The sequence below is a fragment of the Symphalangus syndactylus genome, chromosome 21 (genome assembly GCF_028878055.3).
Source record: "Symphalangus syndactylus isolate Jambi chromosome 21, NHGRI_mSymSyn1-v2.1_pri, whole genome shotgun sequence".
Classification (NCBI taxonomy): Eukaryota; Metazoa; Chordata; class Mammalia; order Primates; family Hylobatidae; genus Symphalangus; species Symphalangus syndactylus.
This window is the reverse complement of record NC_072443.2, coordinates 75346655-75364144: the sequence shown is the minus strand read 5'-3', so window position 1 is coordinate 75364144 and position 17490 is coordinate 75346655. Positions and strand designations below refer to the sequence as shown.

Below are 17490 nucleotides of genomic sequence, written 5' to 3'. Positions count from 1 at the left end.
CATAGACCATCTTGAAATCATTTTGACTTGGATTGAGATGAAATTTAGAAATGGATAGGCACTGACACCAAGGAAAATCTGAAAGATATTTCCATGACAAATATTATCATTTTGAAATGACCCTGGCAGTTAAGTTTGAAAGGATAGTTCACAAGGTAAACCTTAAAATGCAAATACACTGGATTAAAATGGACATTTTCTAATTTCCAGAAAGGGTATGACAAACTTAACTCTTCCCTTTCATTGGGAGCAACTCTGGGAGACATTTTGTTTTCCTCTCTCCTTTTCCAAGAAGCCAGCTGATTGGGACAATAGATAAGTAGAAGCTTTTTGTCTGAGGGAGTCTTGAAAAATTTTATCTCTGGGTTATAATAGGAATTTTATGTCCTTTTATGTCCTTATAGAATTTGATCACCTTCTCACTGTATCATGGGTGGGCCCAAGTATAGGTGGTCTCTTGACATAGCCAAGAAGTAAAAAACACTTAGGAATTGGGGAAGGTGTGTATTTTCCAAGCTTACTATACTCTGTATATATACTCTGCTATACCAAAGGCATACACCCTTCTCGGTTAGGTTCCATATTATTTGATCATGCAAAAATCCATGGCAGATTTGTTATTCATTTTTCATTTTTTTAAATCATCTACCCATCTAAATGTAATGTGATATCTTTGATGGGACCCTGAAACAGGAAAGTATATTATGTAAAAGCTAAAAGAATCTGAATAAAGCCTAGCCTTTAGTTAATAATGTATCAATCAAATATTTGTCATTTAATACTACCTTTAGATAGCTGATAATCACCTAATTATGATTGATTTCACTTTTTCCTTAGCAGAAGAATCTCTGTAAAGAATAGATTATTATACTGAATTTTAAAAATAGAATATCTCCTTTCTTAGAGTGGAGGTAACTGAGCCCCCTTGGATAATCCATAAAGCCCCACAAAACGTATCTTCAGAGCAAAGTTATGTAAGTGTGACTTTTCCTGCCAAAGATCTAATATTTTTACTTTTTTAATACAAACCCAGGCTTCCGTGAGCAGGATAGATTGAAAGATTAAATTGCTCCATTTGACTATGGCTAGGTCTGTTACAATGTAAACTTTGGGAAGGAGATTTGAGTATGATGGGCCAATCAGATCTTCCAACTTTTGGGGTCCTGTGGGGTTCCACTGTGTCCACCAAGACCTAGTTCTGGGCTCTGCACCAGTGTACCTGAGCAATATGTGTTATTGAGGCCACAGTTCAAACTTGTCAAAACTGATGAGCCTGTTATTTAGAGCAACACCTTCCTGGCCTCTTGTGTGCAAATCCACCATCTGTGAGCCTAAGGAAGATATGACCTGGGGTCACTGACTTTATATACAAGTCTTTAATGAAAATGGAGCATTCGTCATCTCCCAGTTACCAAGCTCTTCTTCCTTTTTCAAAGAAATGACAGCATGTATGTCAGGGTGGGACAGGGGAAAGAGTACTGTATATGGGGTGAGGGTCTGGGTTCTGGTGTCAATGCTGTTGGCTCCTTGCTAGGTAAAACATGGGCAAGTTTCTTTTCTTTTTTTTCTTTTGCATTTTAAATTTGGATATATATTTTATTATTATTATTATACTTTAAGTTCTAGGGTACATGTGCACAACGTGCAGGTTTATTACATATGTATACATGTGCCATGTTGGTGTGCTGCATCCATTAACTCGTCATTTACATTAGGTATATCTCCTAATGCTATCCCTCCCCCCTCCCCCCACCCCACAACAGGCCCCAGTGTGTGATGTTCCCCCCCACCCATGTCCAAGTGTTCTCAGTGTTCAATTCTCACCTATGAGTGAGAACATGCTGTGTTTGGTTTTCTATCCTTGTGATAGTTTCCTCAGAATGATGGTTTCCACCTTCAACCATGTCCCTACAAAGGACATGAACTCATCATTTTTTATGGCTGCATAGTATTCCATGGTGTATATGTGCCACATTTTCTTAATCCAGTCTATCATTGATGGACATTTGGGTTGGTTCCAAGTCTTTGCTATTGTGAATAGTGTCACAGTAAACGTGTGCATATGTCTTTATAGCAGCATGATTTATAATCCTTTGGTTATATGCCCAGTAATGGGATGGCTGGGTCAAATGGTATTTCTAGTTCTAGATCCTTGAGGAATTGCCACACTGACTTCTACAGTGGTTGAACTAGTTTACAGTCCCACCAACAGTGTAAAAGTGTTCCTATTTCTCCTCATCCTCTCCAGCACCTGTTGTTTCCTGACTTTTTAATGATCGCCATTCTAACTGGTGTGAGATGGCATCTCATTGTGGTTTTGATTTGCATTTCTCTGACGGCCAGTGATGATGAGCATCATTTTTTTAATGCATCTGTTGGCTACATAAATGTCTTCTTTGAGAAGTGTCTGTTCATATCCTTCACCCACTTTTTGATGGGGTTGTTTGATTTTTTTCTTGTAAATTTGTTTAAGTTCTTTGTAGATTCTGGATATTAGCCCTTTGTCAGATGGGTAGATTGTAAATTTTTTCTCCCATGCTGTAGGTTGAAACATGGGCAAGTTTCTAAGTCACTCTTGGTCTCATTTGCTTCTCCTGTAAAATAAAGATTTGTGATGTGTTTATTATGGTATTGGGCACATAGGAAAAACTCAATAAATGATTAATTTCTTTAATATTATTATTATTACCATTGGTTGCATGGCTATATTGCTTGCTCTAAGTCTGCATCATGTCTAGAAAATGGAAATAACAATAGTTCTATCTCCATCTTTCAACTACTTTGAAAATTAAATGAAATATGTATTAAAAGCACATTTTAAACCTTGATAATAATATGTGAGACATTGTTGAATACACAAAACAATAATAATCCATGTTCTGGAGGAGTTTGATTTCCAATGGGACACACGGACAATAATGTCATGAGAAAATTGTATATTGTGTTTGAAAATTACAGGTGTTGGGGGCAGAGGGTGAGGGGACATAAAGCAAGGGAGCTCATGAGTGCTTGCTAAGAAGAGTATGATTTATTTTAAGCAGACAAATCAAGTGTGCCTCTGATTAAGTGACATTTGAGCAATGATGGAGTTGGGAGTGGGTGAGCCAGAGATCTGTTGGGAGTGTGTCTCAGGTGATACAGTGACCCTCATGGGGTACATGCCTGGGGTGCTCATGCAGTAACTGTGAAAGTGACCAGTGTCCATGGAGGAAAGGCAAGGAGAGAGAGAGTCATAACAAATCAGCGGGGCGCGGTGGCTGACACCGGTGATCCCAGCACGCTGGGAGGCCGAGATGGGTGGATCACCTCAGGTCAGGAGTTCAAGACCATCCTGACCAACATGGAGAAACCCTGTCTCTACTAAAAATACAAAAGAATTAGTTGGGCATAGTGGTGCATGCCTGCAATCCCAGCTGCTTGGGAGCCTTGAGGCAAGAGAATCACTTGAACCTGGGAGGCAGAGGTTGCAGTGAGCCGAGATCACGCCATTGCTCTCCTGCCTGGGCAACAGGAGCGAAACGCCGTCTCAAAACAAACAAACAAGCAAAACAAATAAGGTCAGAGTCACAACTAGGGGAGGAGGGGTGGCTTGGATATTTAACCTTGATAACCTTTCTAAGCCAAGTGTCAAACATTTTCTTGGAAGTTTTTCAACCACAAGGAACAACAACTTGTGAAAAGATGCAAAAAGCATGAGTTTTGGGATCTGGTAGACTGGGGTCACACTTATGTGATTCTGGGCAAGTTATTCCACCCCACTGAGCCTCAGCTTCTCATGTGTAAAGTGGGGATAATACCTTGTAAAGTTGCTGGAATGTGTATAATTAATACAGCATCCAGCACGCAAATCAGAGCTGCAGAAATGGCAGTAAGCTTCAAGAGTAGCAGAGAACCATTCCTTTGGCTCTTTGACAACAGTGCCAAGAGGGACAGGCTTTGGACCTTCAGTGCCCACCTTGTCAGTATTATTAAACTCAGTGCAGTAACTCAGGCGATCTGGCATGTCTGTCATTGTGTCTGTTGACTGTAAATCAAATGAGATTCAAAATACATCCTGAGAGCTTTCATGTGCCTTGTGCCATTTTCAATCATAAATATTGCTCCACTCTCGTATTAGAGCCAAGGGGTGACTTTAAAATTAGTGGCATTTTCGTGAAGTGTCGAACTAGCTATTACTGCCTTGACCGAGGGTATTTGTAGCTGACAATTATAAGCTAAAGTGACATGATTGCAGGTGTCTGAGTTAAACAGTGTAATATATGATTAGCCCTATTCCATTGACTTGAATCCCAGTGTTGTGCATGTGGAGATAGTAAGGCACTCTTCCATGAGCAAGTTGCAGCCTTCTTTCTTCTACTTAGTGTTTTGCACGAGCCATTTATTTCTTCTCCTTTGCTACCTTGTACTTCTCCAACTCCTGCGTGTAGCTTACCAAGGTGGTTGCCCTAGAGAAATACCTGTACCACACCGGTCCTTTGTTCCAAAAATTCCCATTCATTTCTGTGAGGAAACAAGCAACAACATTGACCCCAGTCAAGCTTACAGTTTGGTTGGGGCACAGACATGAACAACTAAACACAGGAAATGTGTAGGGTGCTAATAGAATGAACAATGGTGGAAGTGAGGAACATTCTCTAAGGAACTGACCTTGGAGTTGAGCTCTAAGGAGAGTTAACTGGCAAAATCATTTGTGTTGGAGTGAGGAGGTTGGAGGGATGGGAGGTAGGAGTGAGTATTCCAGGAGAAACCGTATTTTCAATCCCTCTAAGACAGAAAATATGTTATTTATATCTTTGTTGGAACCAAAGATACAAATTTATACCTTTGTTTGCACCTACAAAGATATAAATAATATCCAGTCACTCTGGTATTCTTATTATGGGAAGCATATACAGACTCTTCACTATATGTCAGGCTCAGCGCTAACCCCTTTACGTGTGTTCTCTCTGTTTATACTCACACAACCCTGGGATACAGATGTTACTATTATTCCCATTTTACAGATGAGGAAACTAAGGCATTCAGTAAGTGACAGAGCTGAGATTCAAACTAAAAGAGGCTGATGTGAAAGCCTTAACTCTTCCCTCCCATGGAGAGAAACATAATTAGTCTACTCAAAATCAGAGACTCTTATGTTTCTTTCATGTTAGGCCTGAGTTTCTCAACACCTTCACAATATCGATCTTTTGAGCCAGATCATTCTTTCTATGGGAGGCCATCCTGGGCATTGTGGGATGTTTAACACAGCCCTGCTTCCTACCTGAAAGATGCAAGTAGCTGTGTGCTCCAACCAATGATGACAATTAGAAATATCTCCAAACTGGCCAGCAGCTATTATTATGGGGGAGGGAGCAACATCACACCCCGCCACAACTGCACTGAGGATCTCTGCATTACACAGTTCTCAGAGGACAGGATGAAAGGATGAAGCTGTGTCTTAAGTCTTCTCTCCTTCCTTTCTCCCTCCTTTTCTTTTTTACAATGTTTTCTAAGTGTCCATATGTATCCTGTATGTACAGGGGATGTATTCTCATCCATACAGTTTATCACATGGTAATTTGTATGTAGAGGTTACTTAACAAATGCTTGGTGAATATTTGCCAACTGCGTCCTAATGCCAAGAATCCTAAATGGTCTGGGTCTATTCTGAATTCCATACTTGATGTTGAGAAAGTTGATTCCTGGTTTCTGGTCACTTGGTGTATCTTTTATGCGTCCCTAGAGATCTGACTTAGCTGATTTCGCTGATTTCTGGCGAAAGACCCACTTGGATGCTTCCCAGCCTTTACGCAGAGCTGGCAGTTCACCTGCTAAGAACCTAGTGGAGAGTGACATACATTAGTTTGCCAATAAATTCTGATGAATGTGTGGATGAGCTGTTACAATTAGGTCAAGCTATATGACCAGGCCTGCAATTTGAGACATTGTTTAAAGCACCTACCGATTTTCTCTAGGAATTCTTTCCTTCATTTGCAAATGAAGTCTAGCTTTGGGAAATATCTCCCCAGTAGATTTTCTATTTAGCCCCCTTGAGAGTAGGCAGGCAGTGGAAGGAAGAGCTGATTTCTGGGCAGTTTTTCTGGCACTGTAGCTTCTGTATCACTGGAGTGTCACTTGTTGTCAATAGAGCTCAGAGAATCTTAAATGTGATGATAACACAAAAGATGGCTCCCAAAATATGCATTTAAATCAGGCAGCATCTTTATTGGGTGTGTTAGTTCCAGGCATTCATTGCTTTACTGCCTCTCAATACCCACTGCCCAGAATTGCCACATATTGAGGGCTATCCATTGGTATTCTTTGTTGCTTTGGAAGTACAGCACTGTCCTCTCCGTGATTACACATAGTAGAAGAGAGTCCTTTCATAATTATATTTCATGGAAACTGTTTCTATAATTTCAATTACTTTCCTCAACCCCTCTACATGTACTCCCAGAGGCTCGAATAGTCACTGAGTTATTTCTAATCAGTGTCCCTGTTCTTTCTCTCTTGCCAGAAGGAGGGACGTGTGAAGTGATAGCAGCACACCGATGTTGTAACAAGAATCGCATTGAGGAGCGATCACAAACAGTAAAGTGTTCGTGTCTACCTGGAAAAGTGGCTGGAACAACAAGAAACCGGCCTTCCTGCGTCGATGGTAGGTACCTGGTTTTACCTCTTGAAAAGTTCACATGGCATTCACTATACATAATGTAATTTCTTGTTTTATCTAATATGGTTCCAGATAATGAACAAGGTGCATCCAAAGTGTTAGAAAGTTATACAATTGCCAGCCTCAGCAGAGTTTGAATTCTTTTTTCTCTGGTGCTATCATTTGAACGTTTTTTCCCCAAAAAACCCATGTTGAAATTTGCTTGCCATTGCAGCGTTGAGAGGTGGGAACTTTGAGAGGTACTTGGGCTGTGAAGAACTACATTAGTCCATTCTCACACTGCTATAAGGAAAAACCTGAGACTGGGTAATTTATAAAGAAAAGAGACTTAATTGGCTCATGGCTCCACAGGCTGTACAGGAAGCATGGCTACGGAGGCCCCAGGAAACTTTCAATCATGGGAGAAAGTGAAGGAGAAGCAAGCAGATCTTACATGGCCAGGAAACGAGGAAGAGAGCAAAGGGGGAGGTACTATACAATTTTAAACAACCAGATCTTGTGAGAACTCACTCACTGTCATAAGAACAGCAAGGGGGAAGTCTGCCTCCATGAGCCAATCACCTCTCACCAGGCCCCTGTTCCAACACTGGGGATTACAATTTGACCTGAGATTTGGAAAGGGACATAAATCCAAATCATATCAGAGAGCCTGCCCTTATGGGTGGAATTAATGCTAATATCAAAGGGTAAGTGTATGCTTCTCTTGCACCCTTGCCTTTCTGCCTTTCACCATGTGATGGTGCGGCAAGAAGACCCTTACCTGATGCCTTGATCTTGTACTTCCGAGCCTTTAGTACTGTGAGCTGATAAATTTCTGTTCATTGTAAATTACTCAGTCTCAGATATTCCATTATAGCAGCACAAAATGAACTAAAACTTCTGGGTCTGGGGTTTCAAATAGCTTTATTTTTAATTTTTTTACAGCAAATTAGGGTAAAGGAATTTTTTTCAGGTCAAGAAACATGAAGGTGCAGCTCATTTGGGAAATGATTTTGGACTGAGGCTATAGAGAATGATGATGGTGATAATGATAATAACTATAACAATACCTAACATTCATTCAGCACGTATTTAATGAGCACTTACTATATTCCAGGTACCACTCTGGGTGCTCCAGAAAAACTGATGAACAAATAGAATTGTCCTGAGTCCTCAGTATGGGTCAAACCCTGTGCTAAACACTTCTCATGCATTATTTTATTTAATCCTTTAAGCAATTCTACAAAGCAGTATATTTTTTCTCTATTGTGATATAACAAATCCCAAAACTTAGCAGCTTAAAACAGAAGACATTACGTCACAGTTTCTGTGTGTCACGAATTAAACTTATGAGGTTCTGGCTTAGAGTTCTCATGTGGTTGCAGTCAAGATCCGAAGGTTTGACTGATATGGCAGAATGGTTTTAAAATGGCTTGTTCACATGGCTGTTGAGAGGTGGTCTTGGTTCCTTGCCTTGTGAACCTCTCAAAAAAAGCTTCGTGTCCTCAAAACATGGTAGCTGGCTTCCCTCAGAGTGAGTAATCCAAGAAAACAATACAGAAGCCTTTATATGTCACCTCAGAAGTTACACTTTGTCATTTCCACAATATCCTACAGGTTATACCCACCAGCCCCTATTCATTGTGGTGGTAGACTGCAAGGGCTGGAAGACCAGCAGTCAGGGATCATTGTGGGGCACCATGGAAGCTGATTACCATAAGGAGATACATTTTTATCTACCATTTTCAACATGTAGAAACCAAGGCTTGGAAGGGTTGAATAGTGTTCCATTCATCCCATGGTTGATAAGCCCTGGCTCAAATGACTCTTCAGCCCAGCATGATGGACTCTAATACCAAATTTAGACCACCATCTTTAAGACAATTGTATGTGTTGCTGTGAAACAATGAGTCCAAGGTGCAAAGGGACTATAAATCTCTCCTCCCATCTTTATGTTTCCTAATTTAGAGCTGGATGTGAGTTGATTTTCAAATCCTTTATTTAAGAAATCAGGAGATGGACTCAAAGAAATGAGTCAATTGCTTAGTTCACATAACAGGACATTGAACCTGAATCCCTTGGCTTTGGTGTTCATTGTTCTTCCTCTAGATATAGATAAGGAAGGACACTTTCTAGATCGATTCATGTTATGTATTTATTTTCCTTGTGGGTCAGTAGGTGGTTAGAAAGAGAATCACACTCAAGGTAGGCTAAGTAAAGAGGAAGTACTTTAAGAAAATAAAGGAATCTCGGTGAACCAATTATAGGAAATTCAGCCAAACCTCGTGGAATTTGTAAATTCTTCAGGCAGCTGTCATCTCATTTTCTTTGTTCATGGAACATACTGTCTCTGATCTCTGTTTACCTAATTCTCTCCTGTGTAGACTGTCTCTCTTCAAGATTTTCATTTTTACCTTCTCATAAATTAGAGAATGATATAAGGCTTTTACTTCTGTGGTACTGACTCTAATCTCTCTCAGCATGATTGTATTGCTTCAGGGCACAAATATATTTGACTCAGTTTCTGTGTCTTAATACGTTATCTGAGAAGACAGATGTGATTGGCCCAGCTTAGGCCAATGTGTCAACATTTGCCCAACTAGTCACAGCCAGAGGAGCAAGCTTATGTGGCATATACAGCTGTCAATTATATGCCTTGGGAAGGTCAAGCTATTTTATTTTTATTTTTTAGAGACAGGGTCTTGCTCTCTCACCCAGATGGTGTGTCATGGCACCATCATAGCTTACTGCAGCCTCAAACTCCCAGGCTCAAGCAACCATTCTCCCTCAACCTAATTTTTCTTTTTTTTTCCATAGAGATGAGGTCGTGCTCTGTAGCCTAGGCTTGTCTCGAACTCCTGGGCTCAAGCAACCTTCCTGCCTAGGCCTACCAAAGTGCTAGGATTACAGGCATGAGCCACCACACCTGGCCAGGTCAAACTGTTTTTTAAAGAATGTAAAAAAGTCAAGTTTGGGGATATACTGAGACTAGTTCTCAACTGGGGCAATTTCTCCCAGGGATCATTTGGTAACGTCTGGAGATATTTGGGTCTATACATTTGTCACAACAAGGGAGCTGCTACTGATACCTAGTGGGTAGAGGCCGTGAATCCTATTGAACATCCTGCAATGCACTGGGCAACCCCTGCCCCCTCCGAATCCCTACAACAAAGAATTCTCCAGCTCAAAATGTCAATGGTGCTGAGGTTGAAAAACTAGCACTATGATTATTTACTAAGATTATTTACTTACTCTACACTACAGTCAACACAGTGAGCACCGCTAGTGCAGGGAAGGCAGGCAGTCAGATAAGTAAAGCCATTTCCCTCTCTCTTAAAGAAAAACTCTTGGCCCTAGAAGCCAATAAGCATTATAAAACAAAACCATGATGGTTTCTCATGTTCTTTGCCAAAGAAAGCCTTGAAGCCGTTAACTATAAATCTTCATTTTGTTTCCAGTTCATTTTTATGTCTAATGATCTAGAAATAGAATTGCCTTTAGGATTTGGATACAAAACACAAAGTGCAATGCATTGCTTATGCTGACAGAGGGGGAAATGGTATCTAGCCCTAAGATTTGTGAGAAGTTAAGCCACATAACAGTAATATTTTTGTCTCAGGAAAACTTTGTTCGACTTTGGAAACTCTGAATTCTTTGGTGTGGTTGGTTCAAACAAAAGGGCTATCCTTTCTGTCTTCCAGGCAAAAGTCAATAAAGTATTGAGTGTTCTTTATTCTCATGTTGACTATTTATATTTTTGGTAACATTCTACTCCAAAATGCTTCAATCCATTGGCATGTACAGACAAGTCTATTGTGTTGCTATGATCAAAATTGTTTTGGTGGCCTAGATCTCTAAATGAAAATTAAATATAAAGTGACTATAAATTAAAATTTCAGTGTAATTATTAACATCATGGACAGAGAAATTTGATATACCTAGATGGAATCACAGCTGTACCTATTACTGATAGAATGACGTTTTTGATAGAACGACATTTACTTTCTAACCTCAGCTTCCTCGTCTGTATTTTTGATAGAATGACATTTGCTTCCTAAGCTCAGTTTGCTCATCCGTAAAATAGGGATATAGACATTTCTACTTTTTAAGATTGTGCTGAGGATTAAGAAAACCTTCTATATAATGTTTTTTGCACAATGTCTGACTCCCGTCAGAGGCTCACTAAATGATAATATCTGTTTTCTATCTCACTAGTAAATGTGGTTAAAGCTTAAAGAGAAACTTTTTTAATGAGTTTTGTTTCATATTAATTGAATACGGTGGAATTTTAGCCATCATCTTTTCTTAGAAATGCTTCCAACTAATTATCCTGGATATTACTAATACTGGTAAGTCATCTTCAGGAATGCATGTTTATAATAGGAATTTTGAAAATTTCAGAGATACATCCATGCGCTAAAATCACCCACGATATCATTGCCCAGGGACTATTACTACATTGTAAGGTAACATATTAATATATGTCCTTCCAGTCTTAACCCCCTACTAAAAAGCAAATTCACATTGTAGATATTTTATTGAACTAAAATGCTGTAGCAAAGTTTTATGGATGGCTTGTTTCACTTAATATATGATGACCATTTCCCAAGTAAATACATATTCTTCAAAAACTTATTGTTAATAGCTATATGGGTTTTTCAGAGGTGGATACACCACCGTTTACTTAACTATCCTCTCCACTTTATTTGATTTTGGCATTTAAAGTGTTTCTTGCATTCCCAATCTCAGTTCCCTAAGAATAGACAGGCATCAACTTCTCTGCATGACAGCAGTTGATAATTTATACACCACGTTTGTCCTAAACATATTCTGTCTAATGCAGTGAATTTCCCGTGGTAAGTGTTCCAATTACTCTTATTTGCCTTCCTCTGAAATTTCAGGTCAGTTGCCTTTTACAGTGTTTTCAAAAATAAGAGAATAGCTATCATTTTAAAAGAAGCATATATTGGATTGCTTTAAGATTGAGAATCTGAGAGCAGATTATTTAAAATGGAACAGAAAATTTGGGGTAAAACCTTAGCAGCTTATTCAAAAATATAATATATATTTGGAGACAATTTTAAGTGGTGATCTTTTGTTTCAAAAATGATATTCTATTTTCTAATAATTGAAAACACCAAATTACACACTTGCCAAATTAAGTTATGAAGTAGTCATTTATAAATACTTATAAAAGCATTATATCCTTGAACCTGTGCCTAGCACTATTCTGAAGGAATATAAATCATTATACCCTAATTATTAATTAATCTATAACCCAAAATGGAAATGGGGAGCATGCTACTCAATATCTTTAGTTGAGAAAAACTAAAAATATTACCTACAGCCTTTCAGTAATTTCCAAGTACTTCTCAGGGACTAAAAGTTAAAATCAAATAAAGATTCATAAACAAGAGATTGATGACTCAAAACACACCTATTTATTTGAGAACAATTTTTCCAAGCAAATGATTTAAAACAAGCAAAAATAAATTTCTGGAGGGCTTATGAAGTTACGTTCTATGATTCTAATTAATCTATAATGGCATGAAAATAGTATCGATCTCAAAGTTGTAAAAATAATGGAATATAATTAATACCAGTAATAATAATAAAAATAATGGTTACCTTTTTTTAAGGCTTACTATGTGCGACTCTCCCAATTACTCTAAGTCTATACACTTATTTAATTCTAACTCTGACCCTATAAGGTGTGTCCTCCTATTATTTCCATTTTATTTGCCAGGAAACTGAGGATCAGGGAGATTTGGTGACTGACTCAAAAGTCACACAGCCGGTCATGGCATAGCCAGAAGGTCAGCCTGGGCTGTCTTCAGGGCTCACCATTCATCAAGCATAGGCAAACCGTTAACTAACATGAACACAAGTTATATTCCAAGGGCATTCTTGTAAGATGCAAAATATCTGGGTGAGAGGGAAGTAAGTCCAACCATGTGGATACTTACAGAAACACCCAGTTCATTCGGCAATACCTGCCCCTTTTTTTTCTACATCATAAAGATGATTGCACTTTCCTTGTTATGGAGCAATTAGAAGCGGTTCTTTCAGTGCTTTCATTTTTATAGAATGATTGAAGCTTCATTGTTTAAGGCATAGTGGGAGTGGTGAAATTTTCGTGCAGTTTTCTCTATTTAGGATTTTATTGTCATGTAATTTTTATCTGTTTCTAACATGGACAAATATGGGGGGGCATTTAACTAGTTGTTAGTAGGGGAGGTCGTTTAATGCATTATGGATTTTAGCATCACTGTAATTAAGAAAAAGTCTCTGTGATAAGTTCATGTCTTTCTTCTCATTCCATGTAAATTATGACCATTTCGATGACTGATTACTGGCAACCTTCACCTGGTGTTCTTGCCTTCTTATACTGGATCACCAGCAAGAGAAAGTGTTAACAAAAAGGCCAGGTTACATCAGAAAACTTTCTTTCACGGCAGTGAAAACCCAAGTTTAAAACAAAACAAAACAAACAAACAAAAAACTTTAGTTAATACAATGAAAAAGTCATCCTGCTATTTCTGTGAAGAAACAAAACTTACAACATGACAGAACATTTTGCTCCTGGCTCATCATACTTAGTCCCCACAATAAGCACAAATGAGACGGAGAAGACATACATAAAGACTTAGACCCAGGAAAACAGACTGACAGAGAAGGAGATGAGACAGACCAGACAGTGAGAGCAAGAAACATACAAAGCATATGAGAAACACAGGGTCAGAGGTTAAGGGTAGTAAAAGAGAGTAGTTAATATATAAATGCTTAGAAGGAACATTAATACATCTATCCATAAAATGGCTTGATTCATTTTTCCCAAGAACTGTTTGTATTCAGTCTTACAGTTATAACTATTTTTTAACAAAAAAAAAATTTGACAGATGTAACTTTAATTTTTTTTTCAAGTGGCATTATATGAGATTCTAGAACAAGAACTTCTGCAAAAATTTCTTCTGGTGATTGCTCCTTGGGAAAAGTCATGATACAATTTTCTTGACCACATACCATCATATTTCCTAGAGACAGCCATGGTAGAGAAAAAGGTTTGAGAATTGAAGGAAGTTTGAAATTCAGCAAGTTTTTCATAGGATAACATGAGATATATGTGAGAAGGATTATGTATGATAGCCTCTGCTTAGCCTTCCAAAACATGATAGCATATTAAAGGCTCTGAGAAGTTCTGCAGACAAATAGCCTATTAAACTTGAACACAATATTTCCCAAACTTTTTAGAAACTTTTTAACTGTAACATTTATTTATCTCCTCTAGTCCCCAGAGTTCCATGCAATAGACTTGGGGCTATGATGCTGTAGAGTCTGTGGACTATGATTTGTTTTTTAGGAGTGTCTTTCCAGTCTTCCGAGTTAATGGATAGTGTGATGCCCGTAGATAGCTCAGCGTGTTTCCTAAGACTGGCTGGCCAGACAGTACACAACTGATCCTATACTGATGTGATTTACAGTATCTCAGTGACATGTCGGGCTCAACTGCAGCTTGGAAATCATCTAGAGAGCTTCCAGAGCAAGCATAGTGTGAAAAAGCTTAAGCCCCTATTTATATTCACAAATATTAAACGTTTTAGGGGGACAGAGAAGATGACCTATTTTGGTTCTGCCATTTGTTACTTGTCATCCATACACAATGAAATACTGAGATAATGAATTGCTGTGGTGGATCAGGGATGTATGCCGCAAAGGCTGGCTGTGGTTCCTTCATTACTGTCTCTGTCTGAAACCTGCTTTGTTCTTTTTAAACACAGCAAAGCTTGTTTAGTAGATGGAATGCCGAATGCATTTGACTTTATCAGAAGACATTTATAAAGGGAAATTCAATTGTTTTTATTAGAAGAGGATCTTGCATAGCATCTTTAGTGAAGTGATGGCATTTTCAGGCATACTTTGTGAATCATACATAAATCCTCTTTGAAACAGCATTTAGTCCCCAACTTGGCACCTAAGTATGTACAGGTGTGTGAGGGATCCAAGTCTGCGTTCATAAGAGGAATGAGAGGATGAATGTACAAGAACTGTCAAAACTTTATATACTGCCTAATAAAAGATAGGTGTCTACATTTGTTCCTCCTAATGAAGACAACTGGAATTCAGTCATCATATGTGTCTGTCCAATACCAGATGTTGTCATCTTTCTGTTTGTTTGTTTTCTAGTTTAGAGCAGCAGTTGCCAGTTGCCAGCCCACTGGCAAAAACCATTCTCAGACCTGTTCCTGAGGTCAGCAGAGTATTGAAAAAATTGACTTTGCATGCCTTTAAATGGGACACTCCAGTTTCCCACAAGGCTCACTCTTTCTTATTATTGCACTAGGCTCTGACAGGTTGATGTTCCTGCCTGATCCTTAAAGATAATGGAATGTGTGGTAACTCGCTCATACTGTCGTTTCCTACTAATGTCAAGTGAATAAACTAATTTTGAATACATTATTTTTTTCTAAAAAATTAATTTTGTAGAAAAAAATACTCTTTAATAAAACTAATATATATAATTTGTTGTGAATATAAATGTACGCATATATTCCATGATAGAAATATACATCAAAACATCACATTGTACCCCATAATTATTTATCAATTAAAAATTTTTACAAAAGAAATATATATGTATAAACCTAACAAAGAAAGGATAAAAATTAAAGTAATTCTTCATTTTTTTCTTTCCCACTAATCCTCTCACATCATAATTGCCAGAGGAAATTATCCTTGTCATATTTCTACATATCCTTACAGAAAATATTTTGGTACATGCAGGCCTACAGGTATAGACATATAAAACTTTATAAATAAAAATGATATTATATTGTACAGACTGGTCTGAACCTAAATTTTTTAGCGCAGGGAATTATCTTAAGTAGTTCACTGAAAGAAATAAAAATGGCTGGTAAACATGGAAAAAAATGCTGACCATCACTCAGATGAAGAAATGTAAATTAAACACTGAACTACAGTGTTTCATCAATCAAATAGGCAGAGATGAAAAGTTTGGTAATACCCAGACTTAAGGAAGAGAGAGAGAAAAATTACATTTAAATCATACTCGGTGATAAACGGCTTACAAACTCAATTAGTTAGCCACTCATCTCTATGGGGCTCACCAAAAAAGAAGATGATAAATAGGAAATTTTGTGATGAGACTGGCTGTTTGGGGAACATAATACAAATTATGTGCATTATAATTGCAATGACTTTAGCAACATCTCTTGAATGTTTAATTCTCTGCATTTTCTAACAGGATCAGATTCATGACTGTGGGTATCATCTAAGAAATATTTCAAGAATTTTTATGGTATTTTAATGTGAAAACTTTATGTAAAATTAGATTTAGTGCATATACTTGGATTAATGTAGCAAGTCTCATTGTAAAGCCCATCTATATAGCCACTTGAGAGAAGCAAAATTCTCTGCATAAACATCTGTCATGGTGTGTATGTCATGTGTGTGTGAGAGAGAGATAGGTGATGGCACAGTACACCCAAAATCCTTGTCGGTTAAATAGCTGCCATAAACTTGTTTACACATAACCTCAAGTTCACAAAGAAATTTCCCCAAAGTAGCCCCCAAGTCATTGGTTTTCATTTATCTCTAGAGAGCTCAGGTGTTTTCAAAGACCTGGTCTTCTCTGATATGATAGCACTTTTCATCCTTTCTTTTTCCAGAAAGTGGGAAAAATGTTGTTCTAAATCTAAGGAGTCAGCTCCTCATCCCTTTAGCTGGGCTCCAGCCTAGATAAGGCAGGATTCTAGGGTCCTGTGTTATTAATGTGCTGTCCATATGAATAACGAGCAAATCTTGTGAATTATTTCACACTTCTAGGAAAATCTATAACCCTGTCCTGCAACAACACTGGAAGCTGCCGAGGATACCTGTACATTTCTATGTGGAAGAATCTGATAACTTTATATAAGGAAGTAGTAAAACTTGTATCCCCTTCTGGGACCTGTATATAAACTTATACAGATGAGTAATATTTTAAAAAATTAATGATATATATGTTCCTCCATCCTCTGAAGCTCCCTGAATTTTTGAAAACCTACCGCCCCCCATACAAGTCCAAACAACAAGATATGAATTACCCATTGATACAGTTTGGCCGTGTCCCCACCCAAATCTCATGTTGAATTGTAGCTCCCATAATCCCCACATGTCATGGGAGGGACCCAGTGGGAGGTAATTGAATAATGGGGGCAGGTTTTCCCATGCTGTTCTTGTGATAGTGAATAAGTCTCATGAGATCTGATGGTTTTATAAAGGGCAATTCCCCAGCGTATGTTCTCTTACTGCCACCATGTAATTTGTGCCAATTCTCCTCTTTTGCCTTCTGCCATGATTATGAGGTATCCCCAGCCATGTGGAACTATAAGTCCATTAAACCTTTCCTTTATACATTACCCAGTCTTGGGTATTTCTTTATAGGAGTATGAAAATGGGCTAACGCACCCACTAACCAGAGAAGAGAGGCCCAAACATGTGGAGTTTAAATTCAAAACCTGTTAAGGTACTCAGATTTAAAATTGAAGAATGAGTATTTTCCTCTTACCCATACTGTTGAGAGCAGAGGGAGAGGAGGAAGGAAGGAAGGACCACATGGGTAGCAGGAATATGGCCCTCTAGAGTAAAGGCCATCTGTGACTAGTACCAGAGAGATGTGACTTTACCTAAAGATCCATATCTCCAACCTCCAGCCAAGAGAACACTGTACTTGACAGCTCAATACACTTTGTTCAAGCCGTTTTATTAGCTGCCTGCAAGTGAAGACCATCCACTAATAGCAGCTAGGTATTGCACAATGATTTTCCAACAAGAGTCGTAAACACAGGCATCCTTAGACC

General features: G+C 38.3%; 1 protein-coding gene across 2 annotated transcripts in view; it reads left to right on the top strand.

Moving 5' to 3' along the window:
- The window catches only part of TAFA1 (TAFA chemokine like family member 1), a 542330-nt gene that overhangs the window by 406748 nt on the left and 118092 nt on the right, over nt 1-17490 (top strand). The window contains exon 3 of one of the 2 annotated variants that reach the window (XM_055259744.1): nt 6497-6637. In XM_055259744.1, coding sequence (XP_055115719.1) covers nt 6497-6637 — 141 coding nt within the window. The remainder of the gene's footprint in view (nt 1-6496; nt 6638-17490) is intronic. The other variant, XM_055259746.2, reaches the window with a different exon arrangement.